The sequence below is a fragment of the Juglans regia genome, chromosome 11 (genome assembly GCF_001411555.2).
Source record: "Juglans regia cultivar Chandler chromosome 11, Walnut 2.0, whole genome shotgun sequence".
In the NCBI taxonomy this organism is placed as follows: Eukaryota; Viridiplantae; Streptophyta; class Magnoliopsida; order Fagales; family Juglandaceae; genus Juglans; species Juglans regia.
The window spans coordinates 36,094,334-36,110,372 of NC_049911.1; the positions used below are offsets into that span (position 1 = coordinate 36,094,334).

Below are 16,039 nucleotides of genomic sequence, written 5' to 3' on the forward strand. Positions count from 1 at the left end.
CACTGAGAGGCCTATGCTTTAACTCCACGAAGCAGAGCATCCACCTCTCCTTTTGCCAACCACTGCAACCACCACATCGAGAGCCCCACCAAATGGGAACAACGGTAAAGGAGAAGATCTGAAAAGTAGGGCCCAACTTCGAATTTGTCTCTGTTGATTACCATTTTCAGGATGTTCACGGTTCACCAACCATTTTCAAGTTTCTGCCATGGAAACTGCCATATGCGATCGAATCCCTCTTTCACACAACCATGTCTTTAACCCTACAAAACCCGGTACCTCTCTCACTCTAACACACAATTTTTGCTTCAATTTTGACTTCTCAATGAAGAGTTCTTCATGATTTCCTCTTCATACCTCAATCGATCGGGTCATTTGTGAAATTGTATTATTTGCAACGAAAGCTTTTACATTCGTTTTTATATTCTAAAATTGAAGTTTAAATTGGATTATTGCATGGGATAAGTACACAGTTTGCAAGCAATGCAAGAATCAGATCATTTTGATGACAGCATCGGCCGCTGGGCTTGGGAAAGGTGACGACTTATTAGAAAAACTAACTGTTGAGAAGACGATGCCTGGAATAAATTGTTAGGCAATTTTTGTAAGTACTCCATTATTAATGAATTTATCATTTTAATTAAGACTTTACGATTTTTATCGTAGTTGAATAAATTGTTTGGCAGTCTGGAAGGTGCAAGCCCCGCACACCCCAATGAAAAAAATGGTTAAATTTGGATAGCTAAAAGCAATGAATATGCAAATATTTGATTAATGGTTTTGTTTTACTTCTTGATTTGGTTGGTAGGTTTGTTGGCTTTAATGTCCATATTTTGTGGGTTGTACAAGATTTTAGTATTAGACGGATGCTTATGTTTCAATAAACTCAAGCCATGCAGAAGATGGTAGAGGACAGAAACTATGGAGAGTGAATCAACTCTGTAATGTTTTGGTTATAAAGAATTATGTATTCGGATATATACTAAATCCCATTTTAGTATATACAAATTTAGATATATTTTACAATCACTTCTCTATTTTATGACAATCCGCACATTGCACGGATTATAAGCTCATTTATTATATTGAAGCCTTCAACAGTCTTCCCCTAAAATGGAGTTTGGATCCAATTTTTTTGTGCAACTCAGGGCTGATTTGTTTTTTTTTTTTTCCAAAGGTGGAGTCCTGGTAAAAAAATCTTCACAATCTCTTAATACTTCATACTCCATATTATTTTTAATTTATATTATTATTTTTTTTATTAAATATTTATTATATAAATAATGAATAAAAAATTTGAAATAATTTTTAAAAAAATTTAAAAATTTAAAAAAATATAAAATATGAAGTGCGGTAGAGATTGCGTAACAAAACTCGGTTTAAAATAGCATCGACATGTCATATCAAGCAACGGACAGGATCATATTTCATTGAATTATTGTTGAAAGACGAGGCGAGGTTTTGCCGTTTTGGGGGAGGTGATGCGACCGCTTGAATGTCACAACAGTTCTGAACTTTTTATGAGAGCCCATCCTCATCGTGGTCCCATGGTTTTTGTGTCGTTCATTTGGATCTAAACGAGTTTATCGCTCAAAAAATTATCAAAACAAGTATAATGTTGTTCAGTTCATTTAATATGCTATTTCTCTTATTTTAATATTTAAAATTCGTTTTTGAGAAATTAAGAAGGTTATATATATAAAAGGTGGATGTAAAGGCATTCACGGGGATGCATAGTCGGATACTCTTGTGGATAACCCTTTGTCACTTGTCATTCTTTTCCCGCCGGTTGTTTTCTTGAGCAGACACGACATGTGAATTCACATGCCTTACATAAATATAAAAGTTTAAACTTTAAGAAAAATATTCGGGACTTAAAAACGAAATATAGACGGGACAGATTTCTTCGAAACACCGCCGTCTCAGTCCCAATCATTTTTATCTTACCACTTTCTTTGGCTTCAAGGCAAAGTGAAGAAGAGAAAAGTGCCAGGCCTCAATATTCTGTCTCTCTCTCCTTATCTTTCATTAGGCTGATACGTCTAGTAAATCCAATTACAAATTTTCACTGCTGTACTTCTTTCTTTATGTGTTTTACCTTTTTTCACCAAATATATCTCATCTAACATTATTATTTATGAGTTTTGTTATACTTAAGTTTACATATTAATCTACATATTAATATTATTATTTTTATATTTTAAATTTAAATTAATATTATTTTTAATAAAATTTATTTTTTAACCAATCATATAAAATGAATAAATTGTTTATAATTAAATTTTTTCATTATTTAAAGATAATCTCTTATAAGAAATGTGTGATCGTTGTGAACTTCATCCTCTGCCCATTCACGTATGAGAATAAAATGTATGTGATTTGTGTGACAACGACATTCTTTCTATTTTTCGTTCATTCTTTCTTCTCCACCTTCTTTTGATTCTCCACCCCCCACATTATCACACAAGTCACATTCATTATCTGTGACATGTGGCAAATCGTTTGTTTTCATGGTAGAACATGATGAGTACACGCCACCTTTTTCCATTCCATATATTTTCTTAGACAGTTAATTTTAGTTTATTTTTTTCTTACGTCATAATAAAAATTTTTATTTTCGATTTTGTTTTCATGAAAGTCATATATCACAGCATGATTTCGTTTTCTTTTTAAAACGCTCCCCCGTATTCTATAATCTCCTTATGTTTTTTTCATCAAACGGCGCCTCCTTTTTCCAGTGCAAAGGTCACGTATTCATAATTTCAAGTTTCATTTATTTCGTTTGAAGTCCATCAATAATAAATTCGAAGTCCAGAATTGAAGTCCATGACATCACCACCTGCAACAACACAAACAAAAGAAACCCAAGGTGATAAAGATTTACAAAGTAAATAAAACAAACAAGTAAAAACAAAACAGAATAAATTCTTTCTTCTTTGAAAAAAAGAAAAGAAAAGAATAGGTATGTTCTGAAAATTAAAAAAGAAAAAAAAAAAAGAGCAAAGAAAAGAATCATACCTCACACCGAAAGCAACGAGACCTGATCAACGATAACGGAGAGGTATACGGTCCACGTAACGGAACAGACAGTGATAAATGGTGACGACCAACGGAACCGTATACATGGAACAGGTATGTCGACACAACGCATAAAGGTAGTTCCTACGCAGCAAACACTGAGGAACGAAACACGTTACGGGTCCCATCCAACGTCGTCACAATCCAAACCAAACCCAGTCTTTGCTGCCAGTTTTAATCAGGTAATTAAACTCTGAATTAATCTCAGAATACGTATTAATTATGATTTAAGTCTACTAATTTCCTGGAGAAATATGGTGTCCAAAAATTCTCCTTCCATAGAAAATGATATGTACAAAAGTAATTTTCTCTTCAGTCCCGCTCCCAAAAAAAGTAGATGACCGACGACTTCCGAGTACCATACTCGCCCGTGTCGGCTCAGTACCGCTGCACACAGATTTCAACTCGCCCGAGTTGACTCGGCTCTATTTCTACAAGTGCCGCCTGATATTTGCACTCGATTCGTCCCGGTTACTGCGGCGTATTTCAGCTACCAAACTCGCCGCTGACGACTCTGTTGAGAATCTCCTGGATCGATTCCGGCTTCCTAGCCGGAATCCAAGACCAGAAAATTCAAAGTTGACCGAAAAACAAGAACCAACCTGTCCGACCACGAAAAGAAACAAAACTCAGAGATCTTCCACAAAACTCAGAGATCTTCCACAAAACTCAGAGATCTTCCGCCTTGGACATGATCGAGAGCCGGCTAGGCGCGGCCTGGAAAGCGGCTCTTCTCCTTAATTGATGCGAAGAGGGCCGGATCAGAGCGGTCAGCGCCCTCTTAACCCACTCTCCCTCCACGCCTCCGATCCTAACCAGCGAGTTCTTCATAGCCGATCTGCGCATGTTCAGCCGATTGGTGGGATACGAGCCCGCATGATGGCTTCCGCTACTGTTTGCCATGTTTTTGTGAAGACTACAGCGAAAAGAACCTGGATGCGTCGTCGGTGAACACATACACGTCTTCTTGGAGATCGACATGGGGTTGTGGTGGCTCTTGATGACCTGATTGCGGTTGGGGGAGATAGAGCGGTGGTCGATGGAGAAACGAACGGATGGGGAGAGGGAAGCGGTGGTAAAGAGGTTGACCCGGGTAGGAGAAGCTGATCGCTGATTGTGGGAGTGGTGGTGGTGGTGATAGTGATGGCCGTGAGGGTCATGGTGGAAGAAAGCTGTAGATGGGGAAGAGAAACTCGAGCTCGTAGAGGATGCAAATGCTGAAGAGGACGAAGAAAAAGCAGAGTTTGATGTGTTGGGAGAATAAAATCTGCCGGAGGGTGAGAGCGACCGTAGAACCGGTCCGCTGGATCTGGTTCTTGACGATGAGGCCGCCATTGTTGATGAAGGGAGAGAAAGCGGAAGGTAGAGAGAGAGAGAGAGAGAGAGAGAGAGAGAGGGGGGGGGGGGAAGAGAGACTTTTTTTTTCAGTAAATTTCCTAGGGGGCCCTCAGGCCGGTTGGTTTGGCAAACCTAACGAGTCTCGAGGGCTGAATTTATAGATCCAGAATGATTGGACCATATTGTAATTAAGAAGGAAGGTTTCGGTGGTATGGGGTTTTCGAACGTTGGGTTGGTTAACTTAACCATGGTTTAACTGACTAGAGGCTGGGTAGGGATAATATGGTTTTGATTCTCTCGTCTAACGGCTGGAATGATGTGGACAGCGCAAGCCGACGAAAGTTGGAGGCCGTTTGTCTAACAGCTTTTCTGGACAGCTGCAACAGGCTGCCACGTATAAGGTTTTTAAGAATCTTCAGAGTTTGAAAGTACTATAATACCATTTACATATCTATAATTACGATATGCCATTTAATTATTATTATTTTTTAAATACTTGCATATTAATATTTTTTTTTTTTTGCATATTAATATTAAAGAATAAAGATGACGCGAGTTTTTCACCATCAAAATCTTATAAATTGAATTGACCGTTTACTTAAGTGTGCCAACAGATATTTTATTAAAAAAAAAAGGTCGATAGATTTGGATGGAAATCAGTACTTTATATAACATTTTACGTAATTATGCTTTAAAATATGTAATGTTTTTATTAAAAAGAAATATTCTCAACGATTACTATTCACTACTTCTTATTATATATCTTATAAAAAATACTCATACATCCTATAAAAGAAATACTATAAATATGAAGTATAAAAATAAATAATGACTAATTCGTAGAATTTCTCTTTTATTAAACATCTCATAAAAAGTAATATTATTTTATAAAATTATAAGAATCCATGTGGCATAATTATGAAAAGTGTTCTATGATTATCATCACACATGTGTTAAGATTTGATTTATATTATTCAAATTTTAAAATTTATCTTTTAAATCAAATTATAAAATATAAAAATTTTAAGAAAAAAGTTAAAGTCACCGAATATGGGTCTTGATATTTTTTATTTTTTTTAGTTAGTGATTAAGAAAGTATTTTTTAATAATGTTACGATTTTTTTTAAAAAAGAATATTTAAGAATATAAAAAATAATAAAAAATTAAAATGTACTCAGTCCGCCGGCCTGAAAATATCATTTTTATAATTATTTATTTAGTTTTTTAATATTAGTAATATTAATTTGTATATTTGTAAACTTTTTATAATAATATTTTAGATTTTGCTATGTTTAATCCATTAGGGTGAGTTTGAATGTTGAAGTGAGTTGAGTTGAGTTGAGTTGAGTTGAGATGATAAAATATTGTTAGAATATTATTTTTTAATATTATTATTATTTTAAGATTTAAAAAAGTTGAGTTGTTTATTATATTTTGTATTGAAATTTAAAAAAATTGTAATGATGAATTGAGATAAGTTGAGAGTATTTTATGATCCAAATGCAGCCTAAGTATCAGTATCACATCAGTCAATACATAATTATTTACTTTTTTAAATTTAAATATGGCATGTGTTATACTTTTTACCCTTTATAGTATTTTTTATAAATGTTACAAGTAAGGGTTACGTCACAAATTTATTTTTATTTAATTAACATGTGATTTATCTTTTTTATATTTAAAGATATATTTAAGCATTAATATAAAAGATAAATATCACATGTTGATTAATTGGAGTTGTGTAGTATAAAAATTTATGAATTTTATTACTATTTGATAAGTTGATTAGATAGAGTTGGGTAGTGTAAGGCTTCCAAATTTGTCAATATAAAATTTATTTATGGGAACTTCTAAAACTGTTTTTAAAGTTTGAATTTTTTTTTTCATTTTATTTTATTTTAAAATATTATTCAAATACAAATACTTTCAAATTAATTATTACAAATTTTTTAAATTTTCAAACAAAAAATAAAAAATAATTTAAGTTTTTCAATTTTTTGAAAAATATATATATTAAAAAGTTATATTTTAATAATATTTTTATTTTATAATATTTTTATTTAATTTTTTCTATCTCATTTTCTAAAACTCAATAAATAATTAAATCAAACTATCTCATTTCTATTTATAAACAATTTTATTACTATTTATAAAATTTTCATTTCATCTGGTTTGAAGGATCGCATCATGTTTCTTTTACGGCCTTAAAAATATTTCAACAGAAGAGATGTCTGTTCTGTTTCAGACTTGAAACAACGGGGAAAGTGCAAGTGAATGTCAAACTCGACTGCTAATTAAGCAGAGAAGCATGACCCTGCTACACCTTTTATTTTCACAAACTTATGGGACCCTCTGGACCGGAGTGGCTGTTTTGTTAGACCAATTCGGCCAGTCAGAGAGTCTTCCAAATTTGCAATCGAAGATGCTCCAGATCCCATTCCCACTTTCGTGACCGTTTTAGATTGTTAATGTTGGGTTTTTACTTTTTGGTTCATTTAGGATGAATTTTCTTGTTCAAATTCTTAATTCTACAACAATACACGGTCCCCTCATAAAACGGCTTTAATGTTCGTGGAAAACAGCCGAATAAGTTCGTACACGCATGGGATTTACTCGGCCATAATTTCAGATCCCAATTTTTTCTTTTCTCGAAACAGTTCGTGTTGCCTTTAATTTTGGTAAGATTATAATTATTAAGAAAAATGGTAATAATTTATTCGACACATTTCAATTATTTGTTTTTAATAATAATAATAGATGATCCGACCTCTTCTTGGTTTTAGTGTACCCTTTTTCAAATTGGAAACGGAAAAATTATAACCATAATTTTATATTTATATACATCATTTAATAATATGTAATTTTAAAATAAAAAATAAAAAAATAAAATTATATATTTTTAAATAATATACAAAATATAAGATTTATTGTATAACACGAATCTTTAAAAAATATTTAGTCAACAGGCCTAAGTTGCTGCTTTTATTTTCTTTGTTTTTATTTTATTTTTATAGTGCCCCAGTTGCAGTCGTACGCCTTGCATCGACGATATAATCAACCTTCATAAGTGATATAGGATTTATATACTAAAATATAGGGTAAGTAGAAGGATGACAGCTGTGAGAGTGACCAAATAAAGTGGATTATAATTACTTTGTTCTTTTTGAACAGACTAATCAATTTATTATTTTGTTTGGAAATGATAATAATTCTTTATCCTCGACCTTATCTTTTGTATACGCAAGCCCTTAAATTTATTCTGTGTTCTTTTTGAGCTTCGATGAGTGAACCAGAATCCTGAAATTAAACAGCCCTTTGCATTATAATTTTTTTTTTTTTTTTTTCCAAATTTAGTTCTAATCGCGAGAGAAGCTTAAACGGCAGGCGCTTATCTTGTTTCGGCATCAGCAATGTTGGATAATTCTTGAAGCGATAAAAATAATGTCGTTTGATGATTTTATTTCATGTCAGTTACTAAGGCATTGACTGCTAAATTATTTGCGAAGGTTGTTTTCAGTATGAATTTTTTAAAGGTTTTTATATACTTTTTATTGGACGCGACGCTCAAGGCCTGCTTATGAAGCCCTTCCGAAACTTTAATCCGAGGTTTTTGTTGCGATTTTGGTCCAAGGTATTTTATGATGAATTTAGAATTCAATTATTACTGATAAGTTATATTATAGATTTATTTTTATTGGAGTTGTTAATTTACAAAATTTTTTAAAATATGTCATATAAAAAAATATAAAATCAAGACAGACAAATGATAACTTTTATTTGAGTAATGAGATGGGATGAGATAATTTTTTATGAATTGAATAAAATATTATTATTATTTAAAAATTTAAAAAAATTAAAATTTTTTATTATATTTCATAATAAAATTTTTAAAAAATTTAATAATAAATTGAGTAGTGAGTAATGACGGACATATTGTCCAGATATAAAGGACAAATGAGCTGTCTTTTTTTAACCTTTTGATTTTTTTTAGAGCTTTGCTACACAACCTCCACCACACTCCACACTCCATACTTTTTTAAATTTTTAATATTTTTTTTAAATTTTTTTTTGAGTTTATTCTTTTTAAATTTTTTATTCATTATTTATATAATAAATATTAATAAAAGAAAAAAATAATAAAAATTAAAAATAATGTGGAGTGTGGAAGTTTTATGAATAATAAGAGGTTGAGTAGATTTTTTATTTTTTTTATCGAAAGATCGAGGTACCTATATTTTAGGCAGGCTGCAACCTATCAAATATAGTAATAAATTTCGAGAAAAAGGTTAGCTTATCCAGTGCAAGTGTGATTTGTTCGAGGAATTACCACGCAATTACCCATATCCATCCTAATATCAACAACAATATGGAACTAACTAATATTGGAAATAAATTATTAATAAATAAAATAAATGAGTCTTTAGAAAATTAAATGCGAAATTAATCTTGTTTCCGTTAGTTCTTTAATCTCATGACGAACTTTAGATTAAGGGTTTGGGATTCGAATCCCCCCCGTTAATTAGGATTAAAAGCAGCATTGAAAAATCCGAACAAGAGATTTAGGTACAGTGCTGATGCAAGGCGCATATGGGCAGGAAACATAATGCTGCTTATCAAACACTCAAATGAGATGGCAGTTGGGAAATTAGTAAAGTGGTTGGTAGAAAAGGCCAAGAGGAAGAGAAGAGGTATGTATGTAGCTGTTGGGTTGGAGGTGAGTCAATCGTTTGGATTGCAATTTGAATTTGAAGTGGAAAGAGGGTAAAGCCTTCAGAATCTTCTTCACTCGGTTTGCCAAACTTCAAATATTATAAAAAGGAAAAAGAAGAAGATAGCTTTATTTTTGGGGTTTGTTCTTCTCTGACGTCCACTGCTTTAAACAAACTCATGGCAATTAATTGGTATGGTCTTTAAGTAATCCCCCCACCAAAAAAAAAAAAAAAAAAAAAAAAGAAGCCAGATCCAGTGTTTTTGGCCTTAAAAGAGCAAAGAAGAGTTCTATCTTCGTTCTAGATATGTTGATGGAGTTGATGGGGTGTTTCAAATTTTGAAGACAGAGGATTAATGAGTGATGGTGGTGGTGGGGACGTAGACGAAAAGATGAGCATGAGGCTTAGAACCCAAGGTTATTAGGGGTGGAAACTTGCTTGTGGCTCCCAAAGCCGGTTGAAAGAAGGTTGTAAAGCCACCGTTGTTTTGACCATAAAAGTGGTAGAATTATTCAAAGGTCGGCCGTTTAGGCACCCACTTTGGGTACAAAAGATTTATTCCTTATAAATTTCTATACATAAAAATTTTGTTATACACCTCCGTTTAGCTATTCTAATATATATGCATTCAATCATTTTACCGCTCTTAAATAAAATGTCTGTTAACTTTGTAAGTTTGTTCTGTCAAGACCGCCCATAAATTATATATAACATGAAAGGAGACCTTCATGTGAGTTATTAAATTGAGCAAGCAATTTTAGTTGTACCCGTCGCATTAACTCAATTTAAAACTTACTCAAAAGTCCTAAAGAAATTTCCTTCCCTTTGAAACTCTGTCCCTTGAATGATTGAAGGGTTCCATTTGCAAGTGGTTGGGAATCCAAGATGCTTCTTCTACGAAGACTTTTTCTTTCTTTCTTTTTTTGTATATATCTTAATGGATACGATGTTGTATAAACATGATGATGAGTTGATCATGTTCATCAAGAATATAAAAACTGAAATTAAAGTAAGAAAAGGCATCATTAAAGACACATGAGGTGGGGCACGTACGTAGTGGGTATGAAATAATGGGAATTTTAGAACCCAAAATCATGAAAGGTCTCACATGGATGCATGCAATATTGCTGCCAGTCTAATAGCAGATGGGGGAAAAAGAACAAGCAGCGTGGGACATGCATTGATAATATATATATATATATATATACACACACACGTCGTATACACATATAAAAGCACAAAACGCGTTTTGCTTGGCGCAAAGTACGTACGAAATGCGTCTTTACATCACCTCGTTACTTGAAAAGTTTCACCATCTTTGAGTTGCTTCTAACTGCTACTAACCTTTTCTAAACAACCATAGAGCTGCAGCCTGCATAAACGTAAACGTTCAATACTTGTGAAGGAACATAAATAGATACCTAAATTATTTTTACAACGGAAATTATATATCTATATTAATTATTTTAATAAAAATGGAATAATTTTGAAGGTTATTAAATTTAGTATGCCGATGATCATATTAGATTCCATTATTAATTTGTGGTTGATATTCTTCCTCAAAATAAAGTGGGAGAATCTGGAAAAAAGGGAAAATAAAGGGGGGAAAGGGGGGCCCGAGGAATAACGGGTTTAGAGAATGTTTCCGTAATTCATACTCTATGTTTAATGATCAAAGCCTAGAACTTCATTTTTTTTTTTTCAAATTTGTTCTTAAAAAAAATCTCAGTAATTTAGAAAAACCATCTTCGGCCCATAAAAAGAGATGGGCCGACGTACTAAAATAAATGAATTGCCAATGCGATTGGAACAATTCAATATAGAAGTGGAGCTGCTAAACTTTTATCTTTTAGGGTTTTATTGGGCTCGTAGTTGGGCTTGAGTTCCAGAAATAAAGGCCTAGAAGATTTTACTACACAGGCAAGGCAAAGGCTTAGCGACCCGACTCTTACCCAGATATTAATTAATAATTAATGGTTGAGAGTGACTCTTACCTCTCGAAGAATCTTCACGTCCTCCTCGGAATCGATTATTCTATTCATCAACTCAGCGTAGCGAGTCAGAACCATTACCTCCGGTGCAATACATGCTTCATAGGCCACAAGGTTCCTTAGCACAACCTCGGAGTTATCATCCAAGTGAATAACCGAAAGGTAAAATGTACCACAAGAGTTATCGAAGTTTATCGCTTCCAAACCATTGGAGTGGCTATAACTCCTCAGCTCAATATTCGAGCTACAGACAATCCAATTCATTCTTCAAATTTGAAGTGATAGTGTTCACAGGCCAAAGGTATTTTTTTATTCCAAAATGCGAAATAACAACTCCCGGGCTATGTACTTTTTTGTTTGGTCCTTGAAATCTTGATGCGTTGCTTTCAAGAAGAAAGAAGCTGCAATTCGTAGCTTGCAGACATTATTTGACAGCAAAATTGTTGATTTCATGATGATTGTAGTCTTCATTGGGGATAAGCTCGAAGATAATTAAAAATTATTAATTAACATATTATTAGTGTAATTATAAAATATAGTTAGTGTAATTGTAAAATATCAAATTAAATTATTAATTAATATATGATTAGTATAATTGTAAATTATGAAAAAAATAAATTAAAAACATTATTATTTAAAAAATAATATTATATTATTATTTACTGAATCTCGCTAATCCAATATCTTCAAAGAGAAAAAACGGTGAAACCAAAAAAAATAAAATAATAATAATAAATAAATAAATAACGTAACTGAATGCCAAGGAGTCACGGAAGGTAAAGTTCCACGCATGAGTACTCATGATCTTGCTGGTCTCTATCACTCCGAATTGAACAAGCTAGTGGCCAGTACTGTCTGACTAGCCGAGCATATAAGGAGGTAATTGGGTCCGGCCCAGAGCAGAGAGTCCAAACAAATATTTTTGTGTTGTCCAACGTCTAGATAATAATTAATACATATATATTAAAAGAAATATCTTCGGGAGCTCATTTACTTCATAATCTAATATCCAATAACCTTTTTTTGTTGATGACGTGGCGGAAGTGAGTTTACATTACCACAATCATTTAATAAAATTTAATTGTTAAATTGGAGGCTCCCAACACTACTCACACTACAAAAAATAATAATAATAATAATAATAATGTAAAATAAAAATAAACTCGAAATGATATTCTGGCCCAGAAAATAGTTTGATTTTAAAGGATCCATATATTAGATAACAATGATCTAGCCCAAGCCCAATAAAAAGGACCTATTAAGTGAATCCAAGACAAAAGTCCACAATCAACTGGAGAAGGCCGGAGCTTACCAAGTGCATTCCCAGTAAGATTGCAAAAGGACCACTTCTCGTTCTCCTGATCACAAGCCCCTGATTGCCCCGGGTCACACATTGCACAAATTGGAACTAGGCTTGCAACATGGCCCGCCCAAGCCCTTTTGTACCGACCCGACTCAACCGCAACCCATGACCAGCAAAATAAACCGACCCGACCTACTGGATCCCTTCTCTCCTTTTTGTTTGTTTGTTTGTAGTCTTCTAGACGAAGTCTTTTTTAGCATGGTTGTGGCTTTGAATCACCACTTCCGGTAGATTTACACTTGGATGAGAGGTGAAGTTGAATCAATTTTGGATTCGGCAGAAAGTGGGGGTGACGAACCAGCTGACGCAGAAGAAGGCTACAGTTCAGAATCTTGGCATGGATGATGGATTAGTCAGTGAAAACATGGTTTGAGGAGAAATCAAGGCAATGCCAGCTTTCTGTTGTTCCTCCAAGATCTTTTGCAAGTACCTTGCGTGTTCCTCCATGCGTAACTGAAGGTCCCGTTGGACCTGTGCAGGGATAAAGAAATAGTCGGAAGAAATGAAGGAGAATAAATTACATCGCAGAACATAGAGCTAATGCACCATAGATGATGAAAGCTTCTGACTACATTACACAACTGAAAAGAAACCAAGACATGCAATTAATTGGCTCATTTCCTCTATTTGTTTGGGCTCTACTTCTTTTTCCTGGCAAAGTTTATTCCTTTCTCCATTTTTCATCACAGAATCCTTTCGATTCTGTCCCTAGAAATCTGCCGTATGACCAATCTTTCTCTCAGTAAACGCCGGTTTTTGTCAACGGAAACTAGCTCTTCGTCTCCCCCAAACTTTTTTCTCAATTTTTAATGCTTCCTTTGGTTTTCTTCTCCTTCAAAAAATGTCAAAAATACAAGCTCATCTTTGGGTCTAGAATCGGGGCCTGTTTACAGCCTTTTATAGACCAGTATAATAACAACCTCTTCCATACATCAGATGACAGCCGTACAAAATATTCTAACAATCTGATTCTACTTTATTCTAGAGTGCTGTTTACAGGAGGATGATTTGGTGCGGCTATGGCAGAGTCGTTGGCCTTGTCCTCTGCTGGTGCAGAAATATTATATGCTGGTGCAGCACTTGTATGCTCTTGAATCTTCTCCTTAACGTAGGAATCGTGTCGGAACAGAAGCTCGCCATGTGGGTCGTAGACGAAGAAGCCGTCGCAGGGGAAGAAAACGGAGATCTTGCGGGCAACGAGATGGGTCTCTTCAGGGTAGCAGTATTTCTCATCCACAATCACAAATTTGTCAATATTCGCCGTTGTCATCATTTCTTCCTGGTCATCATCCTCATGTGAAGCTTCTACATTTATATTATATGAAGAAGAGCAAAGCAAACCACCATATGTGAGAGAGAGAGAGAGAGGCTACAGTTTTTTTTTTTTTTTTACGAAGAAGGGAGTTGAACAATCGGGGATAAAATACGGGTTACGGTTTCGCCCGCTAAACAGCCCATCCAACCCGCATCTAATTTTAACCCGATTTTATCGGGAGGGTTGGATCAGGCATGTCAGGCGGATCGGGTTCTACAGTTTTCTGCACAGGCGTAGTTGGAACCTTGATGATCTGCATGCCCAAAAGAGCAAATACTTTGACCGAAAAAACATTAGTGTTACACTTACAAAAAAAAATCATAAAAAAAAATCTATAAATTTGCATGACTTTATGGATCTCTTTTATAATATAAGTAATTTTATAATCTAATATATTACGTTAAATTACATAAATTTATTAATTTATTTTATAAAATTTATCTGTAATCAAAGCATTTCTTACAGCAATGGAAAGAGTAGAGACGGACGGAGACAGAGAGGGAAAGGGGGAGGAGAGGAGGGACTCGCACGAGAGGAGGGAAAAAAAATTAACGAAAAATAAAAAAAAATGAAACGTGACACACTCACTAATCAGTGTACGAGATTTCTTTGTATCTGTATTGTGTTCTTTAAAAAAATGCACTCGTTGCATGGAATGATGCAAGGGACCCACGTACTCATAGTCGCACGCTCTCGCTGTTTTGAACCTTTTCTTACGGCTGCCTTTAGTTCTGAGAATCAATATCATTCTCCCAATCTAGCTAGGATGCTTACCATCTTGTTTGTTATATAAAGAAATTCCTAATTTCCTCGCACTTATTGAGTGCTCGAGGAAAGGAATTTCCTCCGAAATTTTATATGCCCAAGTTGGCCCCCCATATTCTATTTTACGGGAAATTTCACGTACGCCAATGCTTTGATCAGGGGTTGAATATTATATTTGATAAACTGAATTTTCAAAATGAAATATGACACGAAATTGTCTATTAAAGAATGCGTCAACATTGATTACATTAAAGAATTATGAATCAAAGAATATATTTACAATCAATTAGCGTATAGTGCTGTCGATCGACATATTGATCGGTCAATCAATTATAAAAAATTGTAAGACAATAAAAAGTGGGAATGTTCACAGGGCTTGCATCCATTTGGAGCAAGTGTACATAGAACAGGCTGTTTGCACCACGGATAGCAATATTAGAATATTCGCTGCCAAAAAGGTAAGACATGGCCACCAAGAAAAGATATAATTCTTCATGTTCATGTTCATCCTCACTTTCCAACTCTTCGAATAATAAGTATTCGCGCCTTCAATGGCCTTGTCAAGACTCGGAACTTTCGTTACCCTCACAGACTTCGACATCCAATTCCAAAGTGTTGCCACTTCAACATCACTTTTGAGGTGGTTCAAGATGATCCCTGCGTTACGAAGAATCTTCACATCCTCCTCTGTATCAATTATTCCATTCATCAACTCAGTATAACGTGTAAAAACCATCACATCAGGGGCAATACATGCCTCGTAGGCCACGAGGTTCCTTAGCACCACCTCGGAGTTATCATCTAAGTGAATAACTGGAAGGTAAAATGAGCCAGAAGACTCGTCAAATTTTATGCTTCTCAATCCACCCTTTGCTGGACGAAATTTGACACCAATTTTATGAAGCTCAGTCACGCTTGGGATTGCAATCTCTTCGACTAAAGGACTTTCGTCTTTCATGTCATGATCACTAGATGGGCTTTCCAAATTCTCAGCCATATCCTCTGCGGACGATATTAGATCGGTTATAGCACTAGCACTCTTGTTTCCTCGATTCGAAAAAGTCGAGATTATTGTGAATGGAATTTTGAGTAAGAGCGTGACTACTTTCGACTTGAAAATTTTGCTAATAATGAGGAGCGGCGTAAAATGAATATACCATAGCGATTTCAAGATTAATTTCCAGGCTTTTCCAAACCAACCAATCTCTTTATCCTCTTCTGGCTTTTCCTGCTCACAATCAGTTGAAAGTTGCAAGTTTGTCGCAACCATGTAGTATAGAAGATCTAGCAAATGGGCTCTCGCGAAACATTCTTCCCTGAATTTTTGTTGATCATTAAAGTACTTGATGGGGGATAGATCTTTGCAAAAACCCAACAGCATGTCGGCTAATACTTCGTCACGATCTTCGTAATAATAAAATGCGTGGTGGACTTCTTTAAGCAAAAAGAGAGGGATCTGATTTTCCAGCATGATGATATC

General features: G+C 34.4%; 2 protein-coding genes across 2 annotated transcripts; both read right to left on the reverse strand.

Moving 5' to 3' along the window:
* Positions 1–3,333: 3,333 nt before the first annotated feature.
* On the reverse strand, positions 3,334–4,541 carry LOC108992212 (putative protein TPRXL). The gene has a single exon (XM_035682914.1). It carries the CDS (start codon positions 4,411–4,413, stop codon positions 3,748–3,750), a length of 666 nt encoding a protein of 221 aa, XP_035538807.1. The 5' UTR covers positions 4,414–4,541; the 3' UTR covers positions 3,334–3,747.
* A 5,871-nt stretch (positions 4,542–10,412) lies between these two features.
* LOC108992187 (putative UPF0481 protein At3g02645) lies at positions 10,413–12,510 on the reverse strand. The gene is made up of 4 exons (XM_018966653.1): positions 12,429–12,510; positions 11,466–11,517; positions 11,120–11,360; positions 10,413–10,497 (listed from the first exon to the last, which is right to left on the reverse strand). Exons 1-4 carry the CDS (start codon positions 12,508–12,510, stop codon positions 10,465–10,467), a joined length of 408 nt encoding a protein of 135 aa, XP_018822198.1. The 3' UTR covers positions 10,413–10,464.
* Between the last annotated feature and the right edge of the window lie 3,529 nt (positions 12,511–16,039).

What these genes read in the sequence shown, in the direction of transcription:
- LOC108992212 (XM_035682914.1), bottom strand. Translation starts at nt 4,413, where the DNA reads ATGGCGGCCTCATCGTCAAGAACCAGATCCAGCGGACCGGTTCTACGG.
- LOC108992187 (XM_018966653.1), bottom strand. Translation starts at nt 12,510, where the DNA reads ATGTGTGACCCGGGGCAATCAGGGGCTTGTGATCAGGAGAACGAGAAG. An exon ending in TCTTACTGGGAATGCACTTG is followed by an intron (nt 11,518 to 12,428) that starts GTAAGCTCCGGC and finishes TACGAATTGCAG; the next exon opens with CTTCTTTCTTCTTGAAAGCA. An exon ending in ACGTGAAGATTCTTCGAGAG is followed by an intron (nt 10,498 to 11,119) that starts GTAAGAGTCACT and finishes ACGTTTATGCAG; the next exon opens with GCTGCAGCTCTATGGTTGTT.